Source organism: Danio rerio, chromosome 13 (genome assembly GCF_049306965.1).
Source record: "Danio rerio strain Tuebingen ecotype United States chromosome 13, GRCz12tu, whole genome shotgun sequence".
Lineage (NCBI taxonomy): Eukaryota > Metazoa > Chordata > Actinopteri > Cypriniformes > Danionidae > Danio > Danio rerio.
In genome coordinates this window covers 743,061-762,500 of record NC_133188.1, presented here as the reverse complement: position 1 = coordinate 762,500, position 19,440 = coordinate 743,061, and the positions used below count along the sequence as shown (strand labels likewise).

The 19,440-nt window shown below is 40.0% G+C and overlaps 4 protein-coding genes across 7 annotated transcripts in view; 2 read left to right on the top strand and 2 right to left on the bottom strand.

Moving 5' to 3' along the window:
• gtpbp2a (GTP binding protein 2a) overlaps positions 1-2,188 on the top strand; it is an 18,004-nt gene extending 15,816 nt beyond the window's left edge. The window contains exon 13 of one of the 3 annotated variants that reach the window (XR_012389061.1): positions 43-2,188. The gene's annotated coding sequence lies outside the window, so the exon portion shown is untranslated. The other 2 variants (XR_012389062.1, XM_073920501.1) reach the window with 2 other exon arrangements.
• nrxn1b (neurexin 1b) overlaps positions 1-19,440 on the bottom strand; it is a 799,620-nt gene that overhangs the window by 663,242 nt on the left and 116,938 nt on the right. The gene's annotated exons all lie outside the window — the stretch shown is intronic.
• Positions 4,876-9,276, top strand: tmem14a (transmembrane protein 14A). The gene is made up of 5 exons (NM_001082933.3): positions 4,876-5,010; positions 5,118-5,198; positions 6,898-6,999; positions 7,082-7,169; positions 9,162-9,276. Exons 2-5 carry the CDS (start codon positions 5,123-5,125, stop codon positions 9,193-9,195), a joined length of 300 nt encoding a protein of 99 aa, NP_001076402.1. The 5' UTR covers positions 4,876-5,010; positions 5,118-5,122; the 3' UTR covers positions 9,196-9,276.
• On the bottom strand, positions 9,059-17,580 carry gsta.1 (glutathione S-transferase, alpha tandem duplicate 1). Of its 2 annotated transcripts, none has more exons than NM_213394.2 (6): positions 17,304-17,580; positions 15,058-15,109; positions 12,456-12,588; positions 12,232-12,373; positions 10,827-10,952; positions 9,059-9,437 (listed from the first exon to the last, which is right to left on the bottom strand). In NM_213394.2, exons 1-6 carry the CDS (start codon positions 17,388-17,390, stop codon positions 9,306-9,308), a joined length of 672 nt encoding a protein of 223 aa, NP_998559.2. In that variant the 5' UTR covers positions 17,391-17,580; the 3' UTR covers positions 9,059-9,305. The 2 variants fall into 2 exon arrangements, with proteins under 2 accessions (NP_998559.2, XP_073775587.1); XM_073919486.1 differs by having other exon boundaries at positions 15,058-15,532; positions 16,696-17,443.

The following is a 19,440-nucleotide window of genomic DNA, read 5'->3' as shown; positions in this document are numbered from 1 at the left end:
TACCATAACAACATACAACACTGCCTTTATAGCACTGAGGAGGTTACCATAGCAACAACATCCAACACTGATGCCTTCTTCACAGCACTGAGGAGGTTACCATAGCAACAACATCCAACACTGATGCCTTCTTCACAGCACTGAGGAGGTTACCATAGCAACAACATCCAACACTGATGCCTTCTTCACAGCAGTGAGGCGGTTACCATAGCAACAACATCCAACACTGATGCCTTCTTTACAGCACTGAGGAGGTTACCATAGCAACAACATCCAACACTGATGCCTTCACAGCACTGAGGAGGTTACCATGATAACAACATCCAACATTATTGCCTTCACAGCACTGGACCAACAGCTCTGAATCTGTTACCACGGCGACAACATCCAGCACTGATGCCCTCCTCTGCACTGCTGGACCAGCAGCTCTAAGATGGATACGATAGTGACAACATCCAACGCTAATGCCTTCCTCAGCATCTCTAAATCAGTTACCAAGGCAACAACATCCAACACTGATGCCTTTCTCACAGTGCTGGACTAGCAGCTTTGAGGCGGTTACCATGGCGACAACACCCAACACTGATGCCTTCCTCAGCAGCTCTGAATCTGTTACCATGGCGACAACACCCAACATTGATGGCTTCTTCACAGTTCTGGACCTGCAGCTCTGAGGCGGTTACCATGGCGACTAAATCCAACACTGATACCCTCCTCACAGTGCTGGACCAACAGCTCTGAGGCGGTTATCATGGCGTCAACATCTAACACTGATGACTTTCTCAGCAGCTCTGAATCAGTTACCATGGCGACAACACCCAACACTGATGGCTTCCTCACAGCACTGGACCAGCTGCACGGAGGCAGTTACCATGGCAACAACATCCAACACTGATGCCCTCCTAACAGTGCTGGACCAGCAGCACTGAGGCTGTTACCATGACGATAACATCCAGCACTGATGCCCTCCTCACAGTGCTGGACCAGCAGCACTGAGGCTGTTACCATGACGATAACATCCAGCACTGATGACTTCCTCAGCATCTCTGAATCAGTTACCTCTGCCCTGCTGGACCAGCAGCTCTGCTGGATGTTGTTGCCATAGTATCCAGCTCACTGATGCCCTCCTCAGCACTGGACCAGCAGCTCTGAATCAGTGACCATGGTGACAACATCCCAACACTGATGCCTTCCTCACAGCGCTGGACCAGCAGCAGCTGACACACACCATACAAATACCATTCAACACACAGATGCCTTCCTCTATCAAGTTCTACTCAGAGCGACTGCCTCACACACACACACACTGATGCTTTTAATAGCGTTTATCAAACGCTTCACACACAGCTCTTGTGTTTTGGCGAGTGATGCCTCTGCTTCTGTTATCCTGATTCATTTTAAGAACGTTTTTAAAGCTCTCTAATGCTCTCTCACTAATAATCAACACAAGAGGCCATCGCCAAGTGCTTCAGTTCACACTCAATATTACACACACACACACATCATCAATGTTTTGTTAATCAGGGGTTTTTATACATAAGCAAAGGCCTGAGATTGTGTGTCTGAGATGTTCTGCCAAAGATTGATGTGCGTCAGGATGGTGTGTGTCCGTTTACACACTCATCTGCTGACCTCGACTCAGCTTTAACTCTCTTCTTACAGTCCGGTCGTCTTAAAGTGCTCTTCTCACTGCCTTTTCTCTCTCTCAGGTAGTTTGTGTGATGGGGATTATGCGAGGGCATGGCTAGTTTCTGTTCGCTGGTGTTTCTCTGCGTGTCTGAACTCTGGGTTTGGTGCTGGAGCTCTTTCATTGTTTTGTTCATTCAGTCTTTCCAGAATTACGTATGCATGTTCTTCATCAGGTGTGTGTGTGTGTGTGTCACTTTTCTGAGCATCACCGGTGCAATTTTAGACTAATAGACAAGAAAAGATGATGTATTTGAACCAAAAAAGCAGATTTATTAGGAATGTTGTAGTTAAAAAAGGTTTTAGTTGGTTGGATTTGGGATTATTTTTATTGAGAGCGTTTTCCAGTGACTTCTTTTACACCCAGTGTCACGATACTGCTTCTGTTGTTGATATTTTTAAGATATTTTAGCCTCTTTTTGGTGAATTGGAGTATTTATGTACAGGTTTGTTTTGTATATTGTGATGTACATAAATAAAGGTTTATTATAGTTTACAATTACACAAGCTTCCTTTATAGTTCATTTTCTGGCTCTAGAAGGCTGTTTTCTCTTTAAACTGATCGATAATGCAATTCAAGTTTATTTGTGTAGCGATCTTAACAGCAAAGCAGCTTTACAGACGGTGCACAATATAGCATTGCACTCACCGGCCACTTTATTAGGTACACTTACTAGTACCAGGTTGGACCCCTTTTGCCTTCACAACTGCCTTAATCCTTCGTGGCAGAGATTCAACAAGCTACTGGAAATATTCCTCAGAGATTTTGCTCCATATTGACATGATAGCATCACACTGATTTGTCGGCTGCACATGCATCCAAAGACATGCGGTACAGGTGAATTAGGCAGGCTAAATTGTCCGTAGTATATGAGTGTGTGTGTGGATGTTTCCCAGAGATAGGTTGCAGCTGGAAGGGCATCCGCTGCGTAAAAAACGTGCTGGATAAGTTGGCGGTTCATTCCACTGTGGCGACCCAGGATTAACAAAGGGACTAAGCCGACAAGAAAATGAATGAACGAATGAAAATATTCATATGATTTATTTATAATACAGCTTCTAAAGTAATATTTTCTGTCTTTTAGTAGAGATATTATATAAGAAACTTACTTTATTTACCAAATAAAGTGCATCTAATTGGATTTGCATTGTAAACATTAAATACAAGTTAAAAATGTATTCCTTTTTAGTTCATATATTAAAGTTTTATAACAAATAACACGTTATTTCACATAATCCCACAGATTTTAAACATAATTCTGCGCAGAAATGACATCATTATCCTGCAATTTTATAGCATATAGGTATAGCCAGACAGAAGCTGCAGATTTATTTTTTATTTTTTGCTATTTCTGCGCAGAATATTGTGAAAACACGTATCATAACTAAAAACTTAATATGTTAAATAAAAAATAATACCTTTAATTTAAATTATGTTTAAATACGGTTGGTTCAGTGGTTTATTCCCTTCATTAATCAGGGGTCGCCACAGTGAAATGAATCACCAACTTATCCAGCGTATGTTTTACGCACTGGATGCCCTTTCAGCCGCAACCCAGTACTGGGAAACACCCATACACACTCAAACACTACAGCCAATTTAGTTCATCAGTTCACCTATAGCGCATGTGTTTGGACTGTGGGGGAAACCGGAGCAACAGGAGGAAACCCACACCAACGCGGGGAGAACATGCAAACTCCACACAGAAACACCAACTGACCCAGCCAGAACTCGAACCAGCGGCCTTCTTGCTGTGAGGTGACAGTGCTAACCACTGTGCTGCCCTAAAAAGACCATATTATGACTGTGTCGCTTGTCGGGTCCATGTTAAGTAGCAAAATTAAACATTTATTCACATCTTAGATTTCCAATTAGTTTTAAAATGTAAATTACACACTATGCTATCGATTATGAATTACTACCGGACTTTTTCATGTGTTCTTTCATTGTGAAATATATATATACATTATAGAAGTTACATGTTTTCTTGTTCTCAGAAAAGAAAAATCAGATCAAATTATTTCTACTTGATTTAAGTTTTATTTGGATGTTTTCAGTGTTCAGACACTTTCTGTTTCACGAAGCTCATCCATGTTTTGCTGCATATCAGAACTGAACTCAAAATCTCTTTTGATTTTCATATTTATACTGCAAACAGGAGTTCCTACTCATGTTTCCCTCATAGGAAGTGTTCGGGATGCCCATGATTTTGTCTGAATTTCTTTTCACAGCATTCTTCACTCATTCACCCAGGGTGCCAATAATTTTGACCACAGCTGTACAAAGCAGGCAGTGGGATGTTTGTGGTAAATCTCTGCCCTCTAATGGACACTCACAAATGAAAATGTAATCATTCATTCATTTTCTTGTCGGCTTGGTCCCTTTATTAATTTGGGGTCTCCACAGCAGAATGAACCGCCAACTTATCCAGCATATGTTTTACACCCTTCCAGCCGCAACCCATCACTGGGAAACATCCATAAACACTCATTCACTACTAACAATTTATAATAAGTTATACAGTTTAAAAGCAATGCTAAAAAAATACCAAGGACATGTGTGTAAACTATTGACTGTCTAGAAATTAACAAACAATTCTCAAAAATATTAATTCTGGCATTATTCTGGCATTTAGGCAGTAGGTAGTGCTGTCGCCTCACAGCAAAAAGGTCGCTGGGTCACTGGTTCGAACCTCGGCTCAGTTGGCGTTTCTGTGTGGAGTTTGCATGTTCTCCCTGCCTTCGCGTTGGTTTTCTCCGGGTGCTCTGGTTTCCCCCACAGTCCAAAGACATGCGGTACAGGTGAATTGGATAGGTTAAATTGTCCGTAGTGTATGAGGGTGTGTGTGGATGTTTCCCAGAGATGGGTTGCGGCTGGAAGGTCATCCGCTGCGTAAAAAACTTGCTGGATAAGTTGGCGGTTCATTCCGCTGTGGCGACCCCGGATTAATAAAGGGACTAAGCTGACAAGAAAATGAAGGAATGAATGGATTCTTGCATTCAGCAAATGTAAATCATGTAGGTAATCCTAACGGACCTAAAATAGTAAACACTTAGTATGATTTACCATCAGACATTTAAAAAAATCGTTTTGTTCCTTTATTTTAGAGCGTGTGTAAACTTCTGCTTTCGACTGTATCTGACAGGATTTGGCGCGCTTCATTCCCTTCCTGGTTCCCGCGTCATCGTGACGTCAGTTCCTCGCTCTGAGTCTGAACTTCAGCATAGATTGCGCTTATCAATAACAGCTCATCTTCAACTTTTGTAACGCGGCGCAGTGTTCCAGCGTTCCCCGTGTAGATTACCGCAGCTCCGTGCTCTCTGGTAAAGCAGCTTTCTGCTTGTGTGTGCAGTGTGTAAAGTGCGCTGTGCTGACAGCAGTGTGTGTGTTTGTGTTATTGTTTCTGAATTCTGCTTCTGATTGTGTGCAGTTGTGATGGCTGTGGACTGGCTGGGCTTCGCTTATGCTGCTGCTCTGGTCTTCGGAGGATTTGTGGGATATAAAAGAAAAGGTATGGAGGGATTTTGTTCTGCACATGTTAAGCTATAGGAGGACACATTTTTTTAAATAAGAGTATAAATATATGTCAAAATGATATTTAATTTTGGCCCTGTTGTTGTTGCTTCTGGTGCCCATGTCACATTTATATTATTTAATAAGCTTAATAGACATTATGACGTTTAATTTTATACATTTGACAATTATATTCAAGTGTTTCACATATATGTCATCTTCCATATGGGTAACGTGTGCAGCTTATAAAACCACATTTATTTGTTTATAAATATAATTCAGGTTTATTTGTACAGCTCTTTTCATGATAACTATCCTTCCAAAGCAGCTTTACTGAACATCCATGTCATTACAGTACAGCAAATATCAGTAAGAGTTAGGCTGGTACAAATCTAACTGTTAATAAGTTGCATTAGTATAAGCTCACTATTGACTGTTCTGCACTCTTCAACTTACAATTATACAATATTAACATTGTATTGTGTTTTGAACATGATGCCATGCCCACATAAGAAAATACTGCAGTGATCTTTGGTAATATTATTGTGTTTTTGAACAGCACTGTAGTAAAGTATATTGTACAGTATAATAAACTCATACATACTGTAGTATACTTTGGTTTTTACTACAGTAAACTGTGGTGTATTGTAGTGTAATATACCCTAGAGTTGTTGAAAACTACAGTATTTGGTTGTTTGTTTATATTACTATAGTTATTGTGTTACCATAGCAACTGTAGAATCACCACAACACATCAATTGCTGTTGTTGTGTTACTATAGCAACTGTAGAATCGCCACAACACATCAATTACTGTTGTTGTGTTACTATAGCAACTGTAGAATCACCACAACACATCAATTAATGTTGTTGTTACCATAGCAACTGTAGAATCACCACAACACATCAATTACTGTGGTTGTTGTTGTTGTTACCATGGTTACTGTAGAATCACCACAACATATCAATTACTGTTGTTATTATTGTTACCATAGCAACTGTAAAATCACCACAACACATCAATTACTGTTGTTGTTACCTTAGTTACTGTAGAATCACCTCAACATATCAATTACTGTTATTATTGTTACCATAGCAACTGTAGAATCACCACAAGACATCAATTACTGTTGTTGTTGTTGTTACCACAGTTACTGTAGAATCACCACAACACATCAATTATTGTTGTTGTTACCTTAGTTACTGTAGAATCACCTCAACATATCAATTACTGTTGTTATTATTGTTACCATAGCAACTGTAGAATCACCACAACAATTAAATTACTGTTGTTGTTACCATAGCAACTGTAGAATCACAGCAACACATCAATTACTGTGGTTGTTGTTACCATAGCGACTGTATAATCACCTCAACATATCAATTACTGTTGTTATTGTTACCATAGCAACTGTAAAATCACCACAAGACATCAATTACTGTTGTTGTTACCATAGCGACTGTAGAATCACCACAACACATCAATTAATCTTGTTACCATAGCGACTGTAGAATCACCTCAACATATCAATTACCGTTGTTGTTGTTACCATAGCAACTGTTGAATCACCACAAGATTAATTCAAGTACTTAACTATACTATGGTTCAAAGACTTGGATTGTGTGTGTGTGTGTGTATGTGTGTGTTTCTAAGGGAATGGTTAGGTGTTAACAGTTGAGTGCTGTTGTCTTCTTCAGGCAGTGTGGTGTCGTTAATCGCCGGCCTCTTCTTTGGAACCGCGTCTGCTTATGGAGCTCTGCGAATAACACTGGATCCTCAGAATTACGGGATCTCTCTGCGTAAGAACCCGCCTTCATTCATGTTGTATATTCACAGTAAATAAGATACGGTTTTAGGTTTTATTTCCGCCTGTTACTGTAGTCTCCGCTGGTGTTCTGGCCGCTGTAATGGGGATGAGATTCAGGAAGTCTGGAAAGTTGATGCCCGCAGGGATCATGGCAGGACTGAGGTAAACGTTCATCTCACCCAGAGCTTCACTGTGTCCATACATTCAGTTGTGGAAGATCACCAGTTACTGTGTTAAGAAGTGTCAAGGTTATTCCGACTAGGGCTGGCTGAGATATAGCTCAACTCATTTAGATAATATTAAAAATGATACATTTTATTTTTAATGTGCTTTTCTAATACTCAAAGCTAATACTATATATATATATATATATATATATATATATATATATATATATATATATATATATATATATATATATATATATATGCGAGACTCTACCGTTTATGTTCCTCTCTTAAAATAAACCTCCTATTGTTTTTCAAAAACTTTTAATAAAGCAGTTTTGAACATTAATTCAAATCATATTAAGTTATCCCTAAACTATGTTTGTGTGTACGCTCCCTGGCCACTTTATTAGGTACACCTGTCCAACTGCTTGTTAACGAAAATTTATAATCAGCCAATCACATGGCAGCAGCTCACTGCATTTAGGTATGTAGACATGGTCAAGACGATCTGCTGCAGTTCAGAGCGAACATCAGAATGGGGAAGAAAGGGGATTTAAGTGACTCTGAATGTGGCATGGTTGTTGCTGCTAGACAGGCTGCTCTGAGTATTTCAGAAACTGCTGATCTACTGAGATTTTCATGCTCCACCATCTCTAGCGTTTACAGAGAATGCTCCGACAAAGAGGAAATATCCAGTGAGCGGCGCAAAAGCCTTGCTGATGCCAGAGGTCTGAGGAGAATGGCCAGACTGGTTCCATAAACAGTAACGGAAATAAGCACTCGTTACAACCGAGCTCTGCAGAAGAGCATCTCTGAACACACAACACGTCCAACCTTAGAAGATTGGAGAAACGTTGCTGCTCTGATGAGTCTCCATTTCTGCTGACACATTCGGATGCTCGGCTCACAATTTGGCCTCAACAACATGAAAGCATGGATCATCCTGCCTTGTATCAGCGGTTCAGGCTGGTGGTGGTGGTGTAATGGTGTGGGGGAGATTTTCTTTGGGTCCATTAGTACCAATTGAGCATCAACGCCACAGCCTACCTGAGTATTGCTGCTGACCATGTCCATCCCTTTATGAGCACAGTGTCTCCATCTTCTGATGGCTACTTCCAGCAGGAGAACGCAGCATGTCATAAAGCTCAATCATCTCAGACTGAACATGACGATGAGTTCACTGTACTCAAATGGCCTCCACAGTCACCAGAGCTCAATCCAATAGAGCAGCTTTGGGATGTGGTGGAACGGGAGATTGGCATCATGGATGTGCAGCCGACAAATCTGCAGCAACTGTGTGATGCTATCATGACAATATGGAGCAAAATCTCTGAGGAATATTTCCAGTAGCTTGTTGAATCTACACCATGAAGGATTAAAGCAGATCTGCAAGCAAAAGTGGTCCAACCCAATACTAGTAAGCTGTACCTAATAAAGTGGCCGGTGTGTATATTTAGACATTTTGCTTTGAAAATATCAACTTTAAGGCTCCACTATACCTATTTTGCCTCCTGAATCATAGACTCAGCTTTAATGATCATCAAATAATTAATTTCAACTTTTTTGTCAGTTTAATCTACTGGGTTAAACATTTAGATGTATTATTTGTAATTTCAGTTATTAAAAATAGCTAAATAAAATGATCAAGTATGAGCAAATCACGACACAGTTTTCATTTTTGCGTGAACAGCCCCTTTAAACACTGAGGGGAGTTATATACATATATTTTAACATATAAAAAACTTCTACATATACATCACTTTCACAGCAGTAAACTTCTGAAGATATGCAATGTTTTTATAATCACTCTATAATAATGTATAGTATATCTTGATTTAAATAACACTGTAGGTGAAGTGAATCAACATAAGCACAGAAATATCATATTAAATCACATATATTTATTAATGAAACTGAATGCATCACATCACTGTAGTAGACTTCCAGCAGACTGATCGAGATGCTGATGTTTGTCCTCTTTCAGCCTCCTGATGGTCATCCGGATCCTGATCTTCTAGAGCTGACGGACAGACTCACACTTTCTGCTTTCTTCCAGTGCCATCTTGTACATTCCTAATAAACCTCGTCATTTTAATGCCTCTGCTTTATTGTAAACTTGATTGGTTTTCTACTTGAAGAGGTGGCTCAACACGGCCTTCACTGTTCTCGCATACTCCTCATCTGGTGGAGGTTTCCTAGCGCTGCCCGGCTGGAGGAACTTGCTGATCGCTGGTAAAGCCTTCATTTGTTCCTGAAACGCCTGCAGAACACATTAAAGCTTAAAGGGGAGCTATCATGAGCCTGTTTAGAAGATATAAAATGCATATCTGCTGTGTCTAGAGAGTGTGTGGTGAAGAATCAGCTCACAATAGCACACAGATGATGTTCTCCAGCTCTCTAAAAGGCTTTGATCATAATTGTGTTTTGGTGACTGTCGCTTTAAATGCAAATGAGATTGTGCTCTTTTCAGAAAAGGGCGGAGCTACAACTCCACATCTATAATCCTCCTAGTCTATGCTGACATTATCATCAGCAGCTCTAATGGCTAATGGACAGACGGCTGCTTCTCACTCAGGGCTGCTGTTTATGCTAATGAGACGGAGAGATGGGCACTAGTGGCCGTGGCTTTTCCCCTTTGGTGACATGTACAAAGGGAGAATGTCAATCAAAGTGCTTCTGATTAGAACAAACACAATTAACTCATGTTGAGCATCAGAGGCTGGAGATATTCACACACTGCTGACACACAACTGGGGAGAAACTCCTTATCAAAGTGATTTCTGAATTATAGCTGCCCTTTAAATCAAATATAGTGTTATAGACATGTAAAAATGGTTTCTCTTTAAAACAAGCTGCACAATCTGCCAGTGCGGTAAGCAAATCAAACCTCTTTTTAGATTATGTAAAGACTAGACGCAGTAACTTTAACCTAAATAGTATTTTTAGTAGTAGTAGTAGTAGTAGTTTAATTTGGTTGAATAACATTTCAGAATGTCGTGATCAACTAATAAGAATCAAGTATTTCAGAGAGCATGTAATATTTGTAATTATTTAACAGTGACAGATTATTAGCTGTGAAAGTAATTAAGTTAATGGCAAATGAGGTCTAATTGTTTGAAGAGTTCACACTTAGATATTGCTTGACAATAATAGCCGTTTTGGCTTGCTGAGAGAACCTTGAGCTCAGAGATAATTGAGCCCAGGGCTCCCGCCTGGTGAATGAGCATGTATGGGGAGTACCAGATCGGGTGTTTCTCCAGAGCTCCCCCTGTTAAAGGAGGAGATGGGGGGATTCTTCGGAAAATAAAGATGAGGGAGTAGTTTTAGCCAGGCTACTTAAAGTGAGTTTGGATTAATCCGATTGGCTAGCTAATGGTTTATAGATGAGAGACCAATCATGCTGCAATTGAAAATCTGAAATAAATATCTCGCTAATTCTGAGGGGAAGGTCGAACTGAAAGATATACACTCAGAGCTGTGAGCAATAATCCAGCACTAGGAAACTCTTTTAACTTCTGTTTACCCAGAGTTATGAAATGTAAACACTGCTGAACCCTTTTAAAAACACAGACATGCTTTACTGTTGGAAAAATGATGTTGAAAAATATACTATCAATCAAATTTTAGGCTTGAGGAGGAAAGGAAGCACCTGTATTTTGGGGAATGTGGCCAGTATGGAGGGAAACAGCTCCTGCAGCATCAGCGTAGCTTCCAGAAGATGAACATCAGCACGGCTCAGCTGCTTTCCCACGAGGAAAGAAGAGTTTGCGAGAGCCTAAACAACCAAAACAGAAGCAGAAATCATAACTGCAGGACTTTACATGAACAGTTTGATAATAGGAAGAATACATTAAAGTTAATGTGCACTGGAGGTTGCTGCACTTTAATGTCAGCGTGATGGCGTATTTACAACTGAAGCAGAATATTGAGTAGGAGGCGGGGTTTATTTTTGAGCTCCGCCTCTTATATTTTACTTGCAGCAAACTATTGGTAAAGAGGCGTGGCTAAGCATATTTCACCCAATCAGAGTCCTCATTTAAGGACTGTTCCAGAGCAGACGGGCAGATTTTGATTAAATATGAACAAAACAAACTGCTTTCATTTCATTTTCCCTCACACTAAGCACAACTATAAAGATAAAGACATGCCTAAGATGATGAGAACCTTTTACAGATCATTCAGAATGAAAAACAAGCAACAGCAGAGTTTAGATCACAGCTATAATGATTAATATGAATAGACACAACACTGGCATCACTTTAAGGATAACTAATAAATGATTAAACATTGACAGCTAATCAGAATCTATTACATGATACAGCTCTCGCGCAATTTAAAGTTACAGAGAAATGTAAACCCTCTTTTCAAAGAGAACTAACAAAACAAGCTTTGCAAGTTGGACACCTAAAGTAAAGTAAAAGCACCTCAGGCAGCAGTATAGCTTCTGCCTCTTTGCGTTTCCTCCTTTGAGAATGCTGGAGAAATAACTAGAGTTGTTTTATTCACTGCACTGACTGCGATTGCTCATTCATTGTTTGATTGGATAGATTACACGAGCTGGATTCACTGGTCAGATGTGCTAGAAACACACTGAGGACACCTGCTGGATACAAGAGGGAAACGCAGACAGAAGCAGAAGCTAAAGATGAATGGATTGTGATGGTTTGCTGCTGATGTCGACACAGATATATTTATTGTTGTATTTAAATGTACAGTTAAGCGTGCAGTGAACGGCATTTAACAATGTGCATTAGCAAAAGAAACACTGTCAATTTTGATTTCATGTGGACTTTTAAGGGACAGTTCACTCAACGATGAAACCTCAGCCATCATTTGCTCATCATACACTTGTTCCGGTTACTTTTAAAAATGTTTGGAAACCGGCTGCCATTGACGTCCATAGTGTTTTTATTTCCTACTATGAAAGTCAAGTTCAGAACATTCCACAAATGATCATCTTTTGTGTTCAACAGATAAAAGAAACTCATAAATGTTTATAAGCACTTAATGGAGAGTCAATAATCTCTCCAAGTAATGCTCAGAGCTGTCTGTACCTTCTCGAACACTGGAAGGAAGCGCACTTTGGCCTTTTCCTCAATGTTACTGAAGACTTTCTCTTTGTTTTCGGCAGGTGTGAACGGAGACACCATGATCATTTCCATCAGATCTATCAGACCCTCTGAGTAAATGTCGATCCTTCAGGAACAAAAGTACATCAGTCAATGACAGCGGCTGAACAAACTAATGATTATTGATCAGTTGTATAGCTGATGTGTACATGGCTCGCTCTTTAAGGTCTTTTCCATAGAGGTTGTATTTTCCTGCGATGTAGTTCAGGATGGCCTTCGACTGTACCAGTTTCATCCCGTCGATCTCCACCAGAGGAACCTGCTGGAACGTCAGAGCTCCATCTGCATTAACACACACTCACATTACTATATTTCCTCATCCTCCAAACCTGTTTGAGTTTCCTCTTCTGTTTGACAGAGGAAGATATATAGACTATTTTAAGCAATGTAAACAATAACGATGGTTCCATCATATTTACATTTTTAATTTTCATAGTTTCCAAGAATGCAAAAAGGCCCACATATTGATAAATAATGTTATGACTGCTGTATTAATGTTGTGATTGAACTGTTTCATGATACAGTAATTCATCTTTCAGACAACAAGCCGGAAATGTTCACAGGCCAGTGACATCACCACATTGAAACGATCTATAGACCTTTATCATGGCTGCTTCATGGAGGGCGCCATAGCGACCAGCGTCTTCCGGTAGAATGCTAAAAACTTCCGTTTACAGCGTGTACAACTGGTAATTTGCGCTCCGAAAATGGGTTTCAATGACGTTTTTAATGGATAACAGAGTGTTTTTGTGACACACAACTTAGAAATGTGTCTGTTAAAGCCGTTATAATCTGTCACATGTGGTTCAAGCGCGTCAGAAATACGAGAAAAACGTTCTCCTAGTTCACGTGTCTGCCGTCAGAAATACAGTGTGTGTGTGTTCCCGGCCTGTCAGCTGTTAGCTCAGCAGCTCTTTAACACACACACACGCACACAGAGAGAGAGAGAGAGAGAGAGAGCAGAGTACTGGCATGAAACTTAACAGGTATGAAAGTCGTGCAATCTACAAAAATGAGCAATAAAAGTCTGTTATTGATCCTCTGCTGCTGATTTGTTGTTCATTCTAATCGCGAGCCGTTTGTGTTTTATTTCGTGTGTTGTTTTCACCACGGTTTGTGTTTTTCTGTTATTTCGTAATGACTCTAGCCTATATTTTCACTCTGTCACAGTTATTAAATCAGTGTGTCAGTGGCACAGTACAGGCTACGTGTGTGTGTCAAACATTTTGCTGAACTACATTAGTTTGGGCTGGTTATACATTTAAAATAAAGAGAAAACGTTGACTTTAGCGATGACGAGGCTTCATTTAAACTGCAGAAGATGCCGTCTGACAGCGAGGGGGAAACGCCTCACAGCAGCTGTTTTCCATCCTATTAGATCACATTTCTGTAAATGATCAGTCCAGGAGATGCTGCTGATGGACAACAGTGTCAGCTCAAAGAGGATAAAAGCAGGTAAAATAGATTAAAACTATCATTTCAAAGCTGTCCAAATGTGACTGTTTACACGCATCAGCTGCCGACCGGAAGTTCTTCGCATTCTCCTTGCGCATACACGCAAAGCATCATGGGTAATTTTGCGTTCCAAGAAAAAGGTCTAAAGTGCAGAAAGCTGAAAAACAGTCTTGACTTCTATTGTATTTTTGGAACGGCTGCCAACGGCTGCTTAGTTTAAGCGTTCTTCAGAATTTCTTGTCTTGTGTTCGACAGAAAAAAGAAGTTGGTCTTAACAATAGTCTCAAACTCAATTCCTGGAGGGCCGCAGCTCTGCATAGTTTACCTCCAACCAGCTCCAACTCACACCAGCCTAACAGTCCATAGCAGTCTTGAACAGCTTGATTGGTTGATCAGCTGTGTTTGATTAGTGTTGGAGTAAAACTGTGCAGAGCTGCGGCACTCCAGGAATCCAGTTTGAGACCTAAGGGTGTTTAAAACCTCTTGAGTGTGCATAAACCATGATGGTATTTTCAAGAGTTCACACTTAGCTGATAATCAATAAAGCGTATTTGGCATGCAGTCCCGGGAGAGAGCCCTGAGCTCGTAATATCCTCGAGCCTGGGGCTCCCTGCCGTTAGAAGGGCGAGAGGGGAGTTCGAGGTCAGGTAGGTCTTGAGAACTCCCCTTCTTGTCACGGTGAGAAGTGTAAACTCAGGTTGTATTGGGTGATCATTTGTTTTAGTCGATTGGCTATGGTTTATGTTTTTGGATGGTGGGAGGAACCCGGGGGAAACCCACGCGAACACGGGGAGAACATGCAAACTCCGCACAGAAACACCAACCGGCCCAAAAGGTTGGACCGGCGGTGTTCTTGCTGTGAGGCAACAGTGCTAGCCACTGGGCCACCGTGTCGCCCGATCAGAAAAAGGGGGAGGATGAAGGGGTGGAAATGGGGGAGCTTTAAGACGAAGATAACTGGAGTGAAAAACTCAGGTTATTTATAACGTAATCATCTAATAGGGCTGATTACGGAGCTAAAAAGGAGCCAGCCGTGTTGATTATAAGCACGTGATCCTCTGGAAATTAGTTTATGAATAAACCGCACTTAATTATTGGGTGTACTGTGAATAACATTAACTTAAAGTGGTGATTTTTGGGATGTAAATGAAGGTTATACAGTATTAAGAAACGCAAAAGTAATGTAACTAGTTACTTTTCTGGAAAGTAACTGAATATTGTAATGCATTACGTATAAAAGTAACTATCTGCAACACCACACACAATAACACCACATTATCTCGATGATTCACATACCGCTCAGGAGTTTGTCAAACTGCTCCTTTTCTGTGAGAAACACCTCCTCAAACTGTGAAGAACACACAAATGCAAAGTTAAGCCGGAAAGACATATTTGCCCAAAAGAGATTTCCTAATGGAAAAATAATGATAATAGTGCAACCCCTAAAATAAATAACACTCATTGATTGTCATCATAATACAGAAACACTAATCTGTCACTGTCCTTCAAATCCAGGTGTTACCCAGAACATTTGTCAAAAACTCAGATTGAATATTTAGAATGATCGCATGAATTCATGAGTTCAGTCGTATGAAAATCTACAATTTTTTAAAAGGAGGCGTGGCTCCAAACCCCGCCCCTAAATCCAACCATCATTGGGGGAAGAGCAAATGAGATCTACAAATTCATTCGAATTAGCCACTAAATCCAAAAGTTACAAAGTGAGATAGCGTCGATATGTAAAATGTACACATTACGTGTCGTCAGTTTACTGGTTAATTCCATAGACTGTAAAATATATGGACGTAGTGTCCGTGACGTCACCCATAGGTTTCTAAAGAGCGCAAAAGAAGCCACAAGTAGGCGCGGCCAACCCTCGCCATTTTGTTCGCGCGTCATTACACCCACGGCGGGATACCAAACAAGGGCAAAGAGGCGGAGAGTGGGCGGAGCTACAGACGCGTGCTGCATTTAGCTTGGACCTGGTTCAGACACCTGGTTTACTTTAGGAGAACGCTTAATACTTTATCACCTGTGACTCGTTTGTATTCTGACCACTTGTGCTTGGTTGTATACTATATCAATAAAGTGTTTAGTCTTTTAAAAACACTGCTGTAATACATTGAGCTACTAAACATTGTTCTTATGATGTTTTTCAAAAGGAGGAAAACGCGAATTACTTCCAAACACTTCAGATATAGTCTGTGTTAGTTAATGTAAGACTATTGATGAACTCCAGCATAACACTGTATGACAACGCTTCAGATGACTGATCTAGAGCCTACAGCTAATCAATCTGACAGATTCTGGAGTGCATTACAGCTCTAAATATAAACGATAAATGATCTTAAATAAAACGAATACATGTATAGAGATAGTATATAAGTATATAACTTTACTCACATGGGAAACGGAGGCCACGTGAACGGTTTGTGAGCACAATTAAGTGCACTCAGCATGCCATGCCATATGATAATTGTAGAAAACAAGTCCAAAAAGCAGTTGACTGTGTAAAGCCACATAAAACAACACAGAAATACGATAAATATGCCGAGTTCAGTGGCTAATCTGCAGGATTCAGCTGAGGTGATGTGACGGCGACCAACGAGACCTAGCTGTCACTCAAGTGACCACGCCCTTAATTATGCAAACTTAATATAACTTAATATAAAGGAAACGAATGAGTTATAAAAAAATTCACCCCCTCACAGTTGTCATGAAGGGTAATATTAGCTGTATTAACCAAAACCTTTTTTTGTACCAGGCTGTAAACACCTTTTTTTCTGCTGTAAAGTTGGCCATTCTAACAGTGGGCTCAATTGAAATTTGCTCTGTTTTGGAGCCAGGAGCGGCCAGGACTAGCGCAATTTCAGATGAATTGCAGTTTTAGTTACTTCCGTATTGGCTTCCTGAGGGAGAGCGGGAGGTTGCCGCTTGGTTAATTCGTACGAAAATGTCTATTTTTTTATAAAGAGGCGTGGCACCAAACTCCGCCCCTAAACACAACCGGGGATGTGCAAACGCTACTAAAATGTATTCGCAATTGTGCACGTGACATAACTTCCACGCTTTAAGAGCTTCCGGTAGTTTCTTAACAGAGTAGTCACATGTTAGTGAAAAACGCAATCCTCCAACCTTTTGAAAATATTATATGGTATAAAAAAACAAATAGAATCTGCTTTCAAACATTTACCTTTAAATGTTTAAATTGTATATTTGATGTTGTTTAATAATAAAAAAAATAAAACATAATTAGAATGTATTAGCAACAGCATACGAGTTAGCCACTATAGTTTAAAGAGTTATGATATGGCGTGAGATACCCATGACTATTGCGTAAAAATCAAGTAATAAAACATGTTAACCCCTTCCTACCCCATCAGTCTCACTTCTCAATAGTTAATAGAAAGTGGAGACACAGCAATATAACTGACACATTAGCATATGCAAACGCGAAATTTAATCAATATATTATTTAGTTAAAGTTCCATGCATGTAAAGTGTAAATCACCAGAGCAAACATTTGTGTTCCTGCAACAAACCTGGACTCCAGCAGCAGCCAGAAGCCACCGGATCGACTCCATCTTCCCTCTGCCATTGAAGTAATGCAGCACGACTTTCCCGGACATTTTGAGAGGATGAAGAGAGTCTTGAACTCTTGCTGCTGGACTGACTGAAGTGCAGGAGTTCAGGAGTTTCTGCACATTTATAAATGCTGAGGGTCTGCTGCTGTTGCGTAACGCAGAGGCGGAGAATAAAACACTAATCCAGGACTCATGGCCACCGGGACAAAGGGAAAGCACACACACACACACACACACACACACCCAGTAAGTTGCACAGTTTAACAGTGTCAGTGATTTATTGTCATGGCAAATATGTGTGCATTTGTATTGCCAAAGCAGTGCACGTACAATAGAAAAAATGCACAAACTACTGCAAGATAACAAACTACTCACAGACCTGTAGCCAGAGGGGTTCGGGTGGTTCGAGAGACACACCCTTCCCAGACAAAAGTCCAGAGTTTATCCGATACACGAGCTCATTTGTCTTATTTTTACTGCCATGCCATCATAAATACTGAAAGCAACTCATTGAAAAGGGCTTTAAGACTAGCTGAATCCTCTTTTGGGGTTGACTAGAGCTGGTTTGGATCAATCATGTGTCCAAATAGCTGTGCAAGAAAACACACAATCTGATGTAGGAGAAGTTACATTGTTCTTGAAACAAAAATTGAGCAATGAAAAGGTGTGAAGTCCCAAAAGTGGCCCACATTAAAATTCACTTACTGTTTTGGTTTTTGTTGTTATCCATGAATTTTCAAATAAACTTTTTTTTTTTTTACTAAAAAGACTTGAGAGATTGTAAAGCTCTATCATTATTACTGTTAAAATGGTGCTTAGAATGTCACTTAAAAGATTTAGATCTCAAAATTAAATAGAAAATTAGGAGTATAGCTGAAAAAAGGCCCACTTTCAGAGAAAAAAGAAGCACCCCTTTCACCAGGCTGGCTACGGGCCTGACTTAGCTGACATATGTAGCTGTTTATCTAATATTTGCCTAAAAAGGGTAATAGAATTTTAAAAAGATAATGAGTAATAATTAAAAAAATATATATTATTAATAATTATAATAATAAATAAAAGTTAAAGTATAATACGATGCTGTACATTCATTCAGATGGATTATACTAATGTTTCTGATTAGTTTAGTCTCTCTCTCTCTCTCTCTCTCTCTCTCTATTTTTTATTAAATTCAAACTTGCTTTATTTTCTTTTTTGTCCATCAGATTTCTCTTTTATTTTGAATTATGTGAACACAAAAAAAAACATGCCGTACCTGATTAGCATATAGCAGTGTGTATGAAACAATACATGTGATAACCAAAATACTGGTTCATTTATTCATCATTCATTTTCTTTTCGGCGTAGTCCCTTTATTAATCAGGGGTCGCCACAGTGGAATGAACCGCCAACTTCCAGCTGCAACCTATCTCTGAGAAACACCAATAAACTCTCACATTCACACACACTCACACAATACGAACAATTTAGCTCACCCAATTCCCCTATAGCGCATGTGTTTGGACTGTGGGGGCAACCGGAGCACCCGGATTAAACCTACGCCAACATGGGGAGAACATGCAAACTCCACACAGAAACACCAACTGACCCAGCCGGGACTCAAACCAGCAACCTTCATGCAGTGAGGCAACTGTGCTACCCACTACGCCACCGTGCTGCCTCACAATGCTGGTTATTAAATAATAATAATAATAATAATAATAAAGCCAACAACAGCAAATTATACAGTAGCAGTGATAAAAGTGCAATAATAATAAATATACAGTGATAATATTCTTTATCTCTCTCACACACACACACACACACAGTCTCTCTTTCTCTCTCATGGATAATACATCTCCTTTATGTGTTTTGTACGTTGTGTTGGGCACAAAAGTCTTTATTAATAGAAAGATTTTTTTTTGTTGGCAGCACTCGCAGCAAGAAGGTCGCTGGTTCGAGTCCTGGCTGGGTCAGTTGCCATTTCTGTGTGGAGTTTGCATGTTCCCCCACAGTCCAAACACATGCGCTATAGAGGAACTGATCAACTAAACTGGCCATATAATGTGTGAGTGTGGGTGTGAATGGATGTTTTCCGGTAATGGGTTGCAGCTGG

Bases quoted from the DNA above. Each gene is read 5' to 3' on its own strand.
- tmem14a (NM_001082933.3), top strand. From the start codon at position 5,123: ATGGCTGTGGACTGGCTGGGCTTCGCTTATGCTGCTGCTCTGGTCTTC. The intron at 5,199-6,897 runs GTATGGAGGGAT...TGTCTTCTTCAG, and splicing joins TGTGGGATATAAAAGAAAAG to GCAGTGTGGTGTCGTTAATC. The intron at 7,170-9,161 runs GTAAACGTTCAT...GTCCTCTTTCAG, and splicing joins GGGATCATGGCAGGACTGAG to CCTCCTGATGGTCATCCGGA.
- gsta.1 (XM_073919486.1), bottom strand. From the start codon at position 15,223: ATGAGTGTTATTTATTTTAGGGGTTGCACTATTATCATTATTTTTCCA. The intron at 12,589-15,057 runs GTATGTGAATCA...GTGTTAATGCAG, and splicing joins GTTTGACAAACTCCTGAGCG to ATGGAGCTCTGACGTTCCAG. The intron at 10,953-12,231 runs GTACAGACAGCT...TTGGTTGTTTAG, and splicing joins TCCTTCCAGTGTTCGAGAAG to GCTCTCGCAAACTCTTCTTT.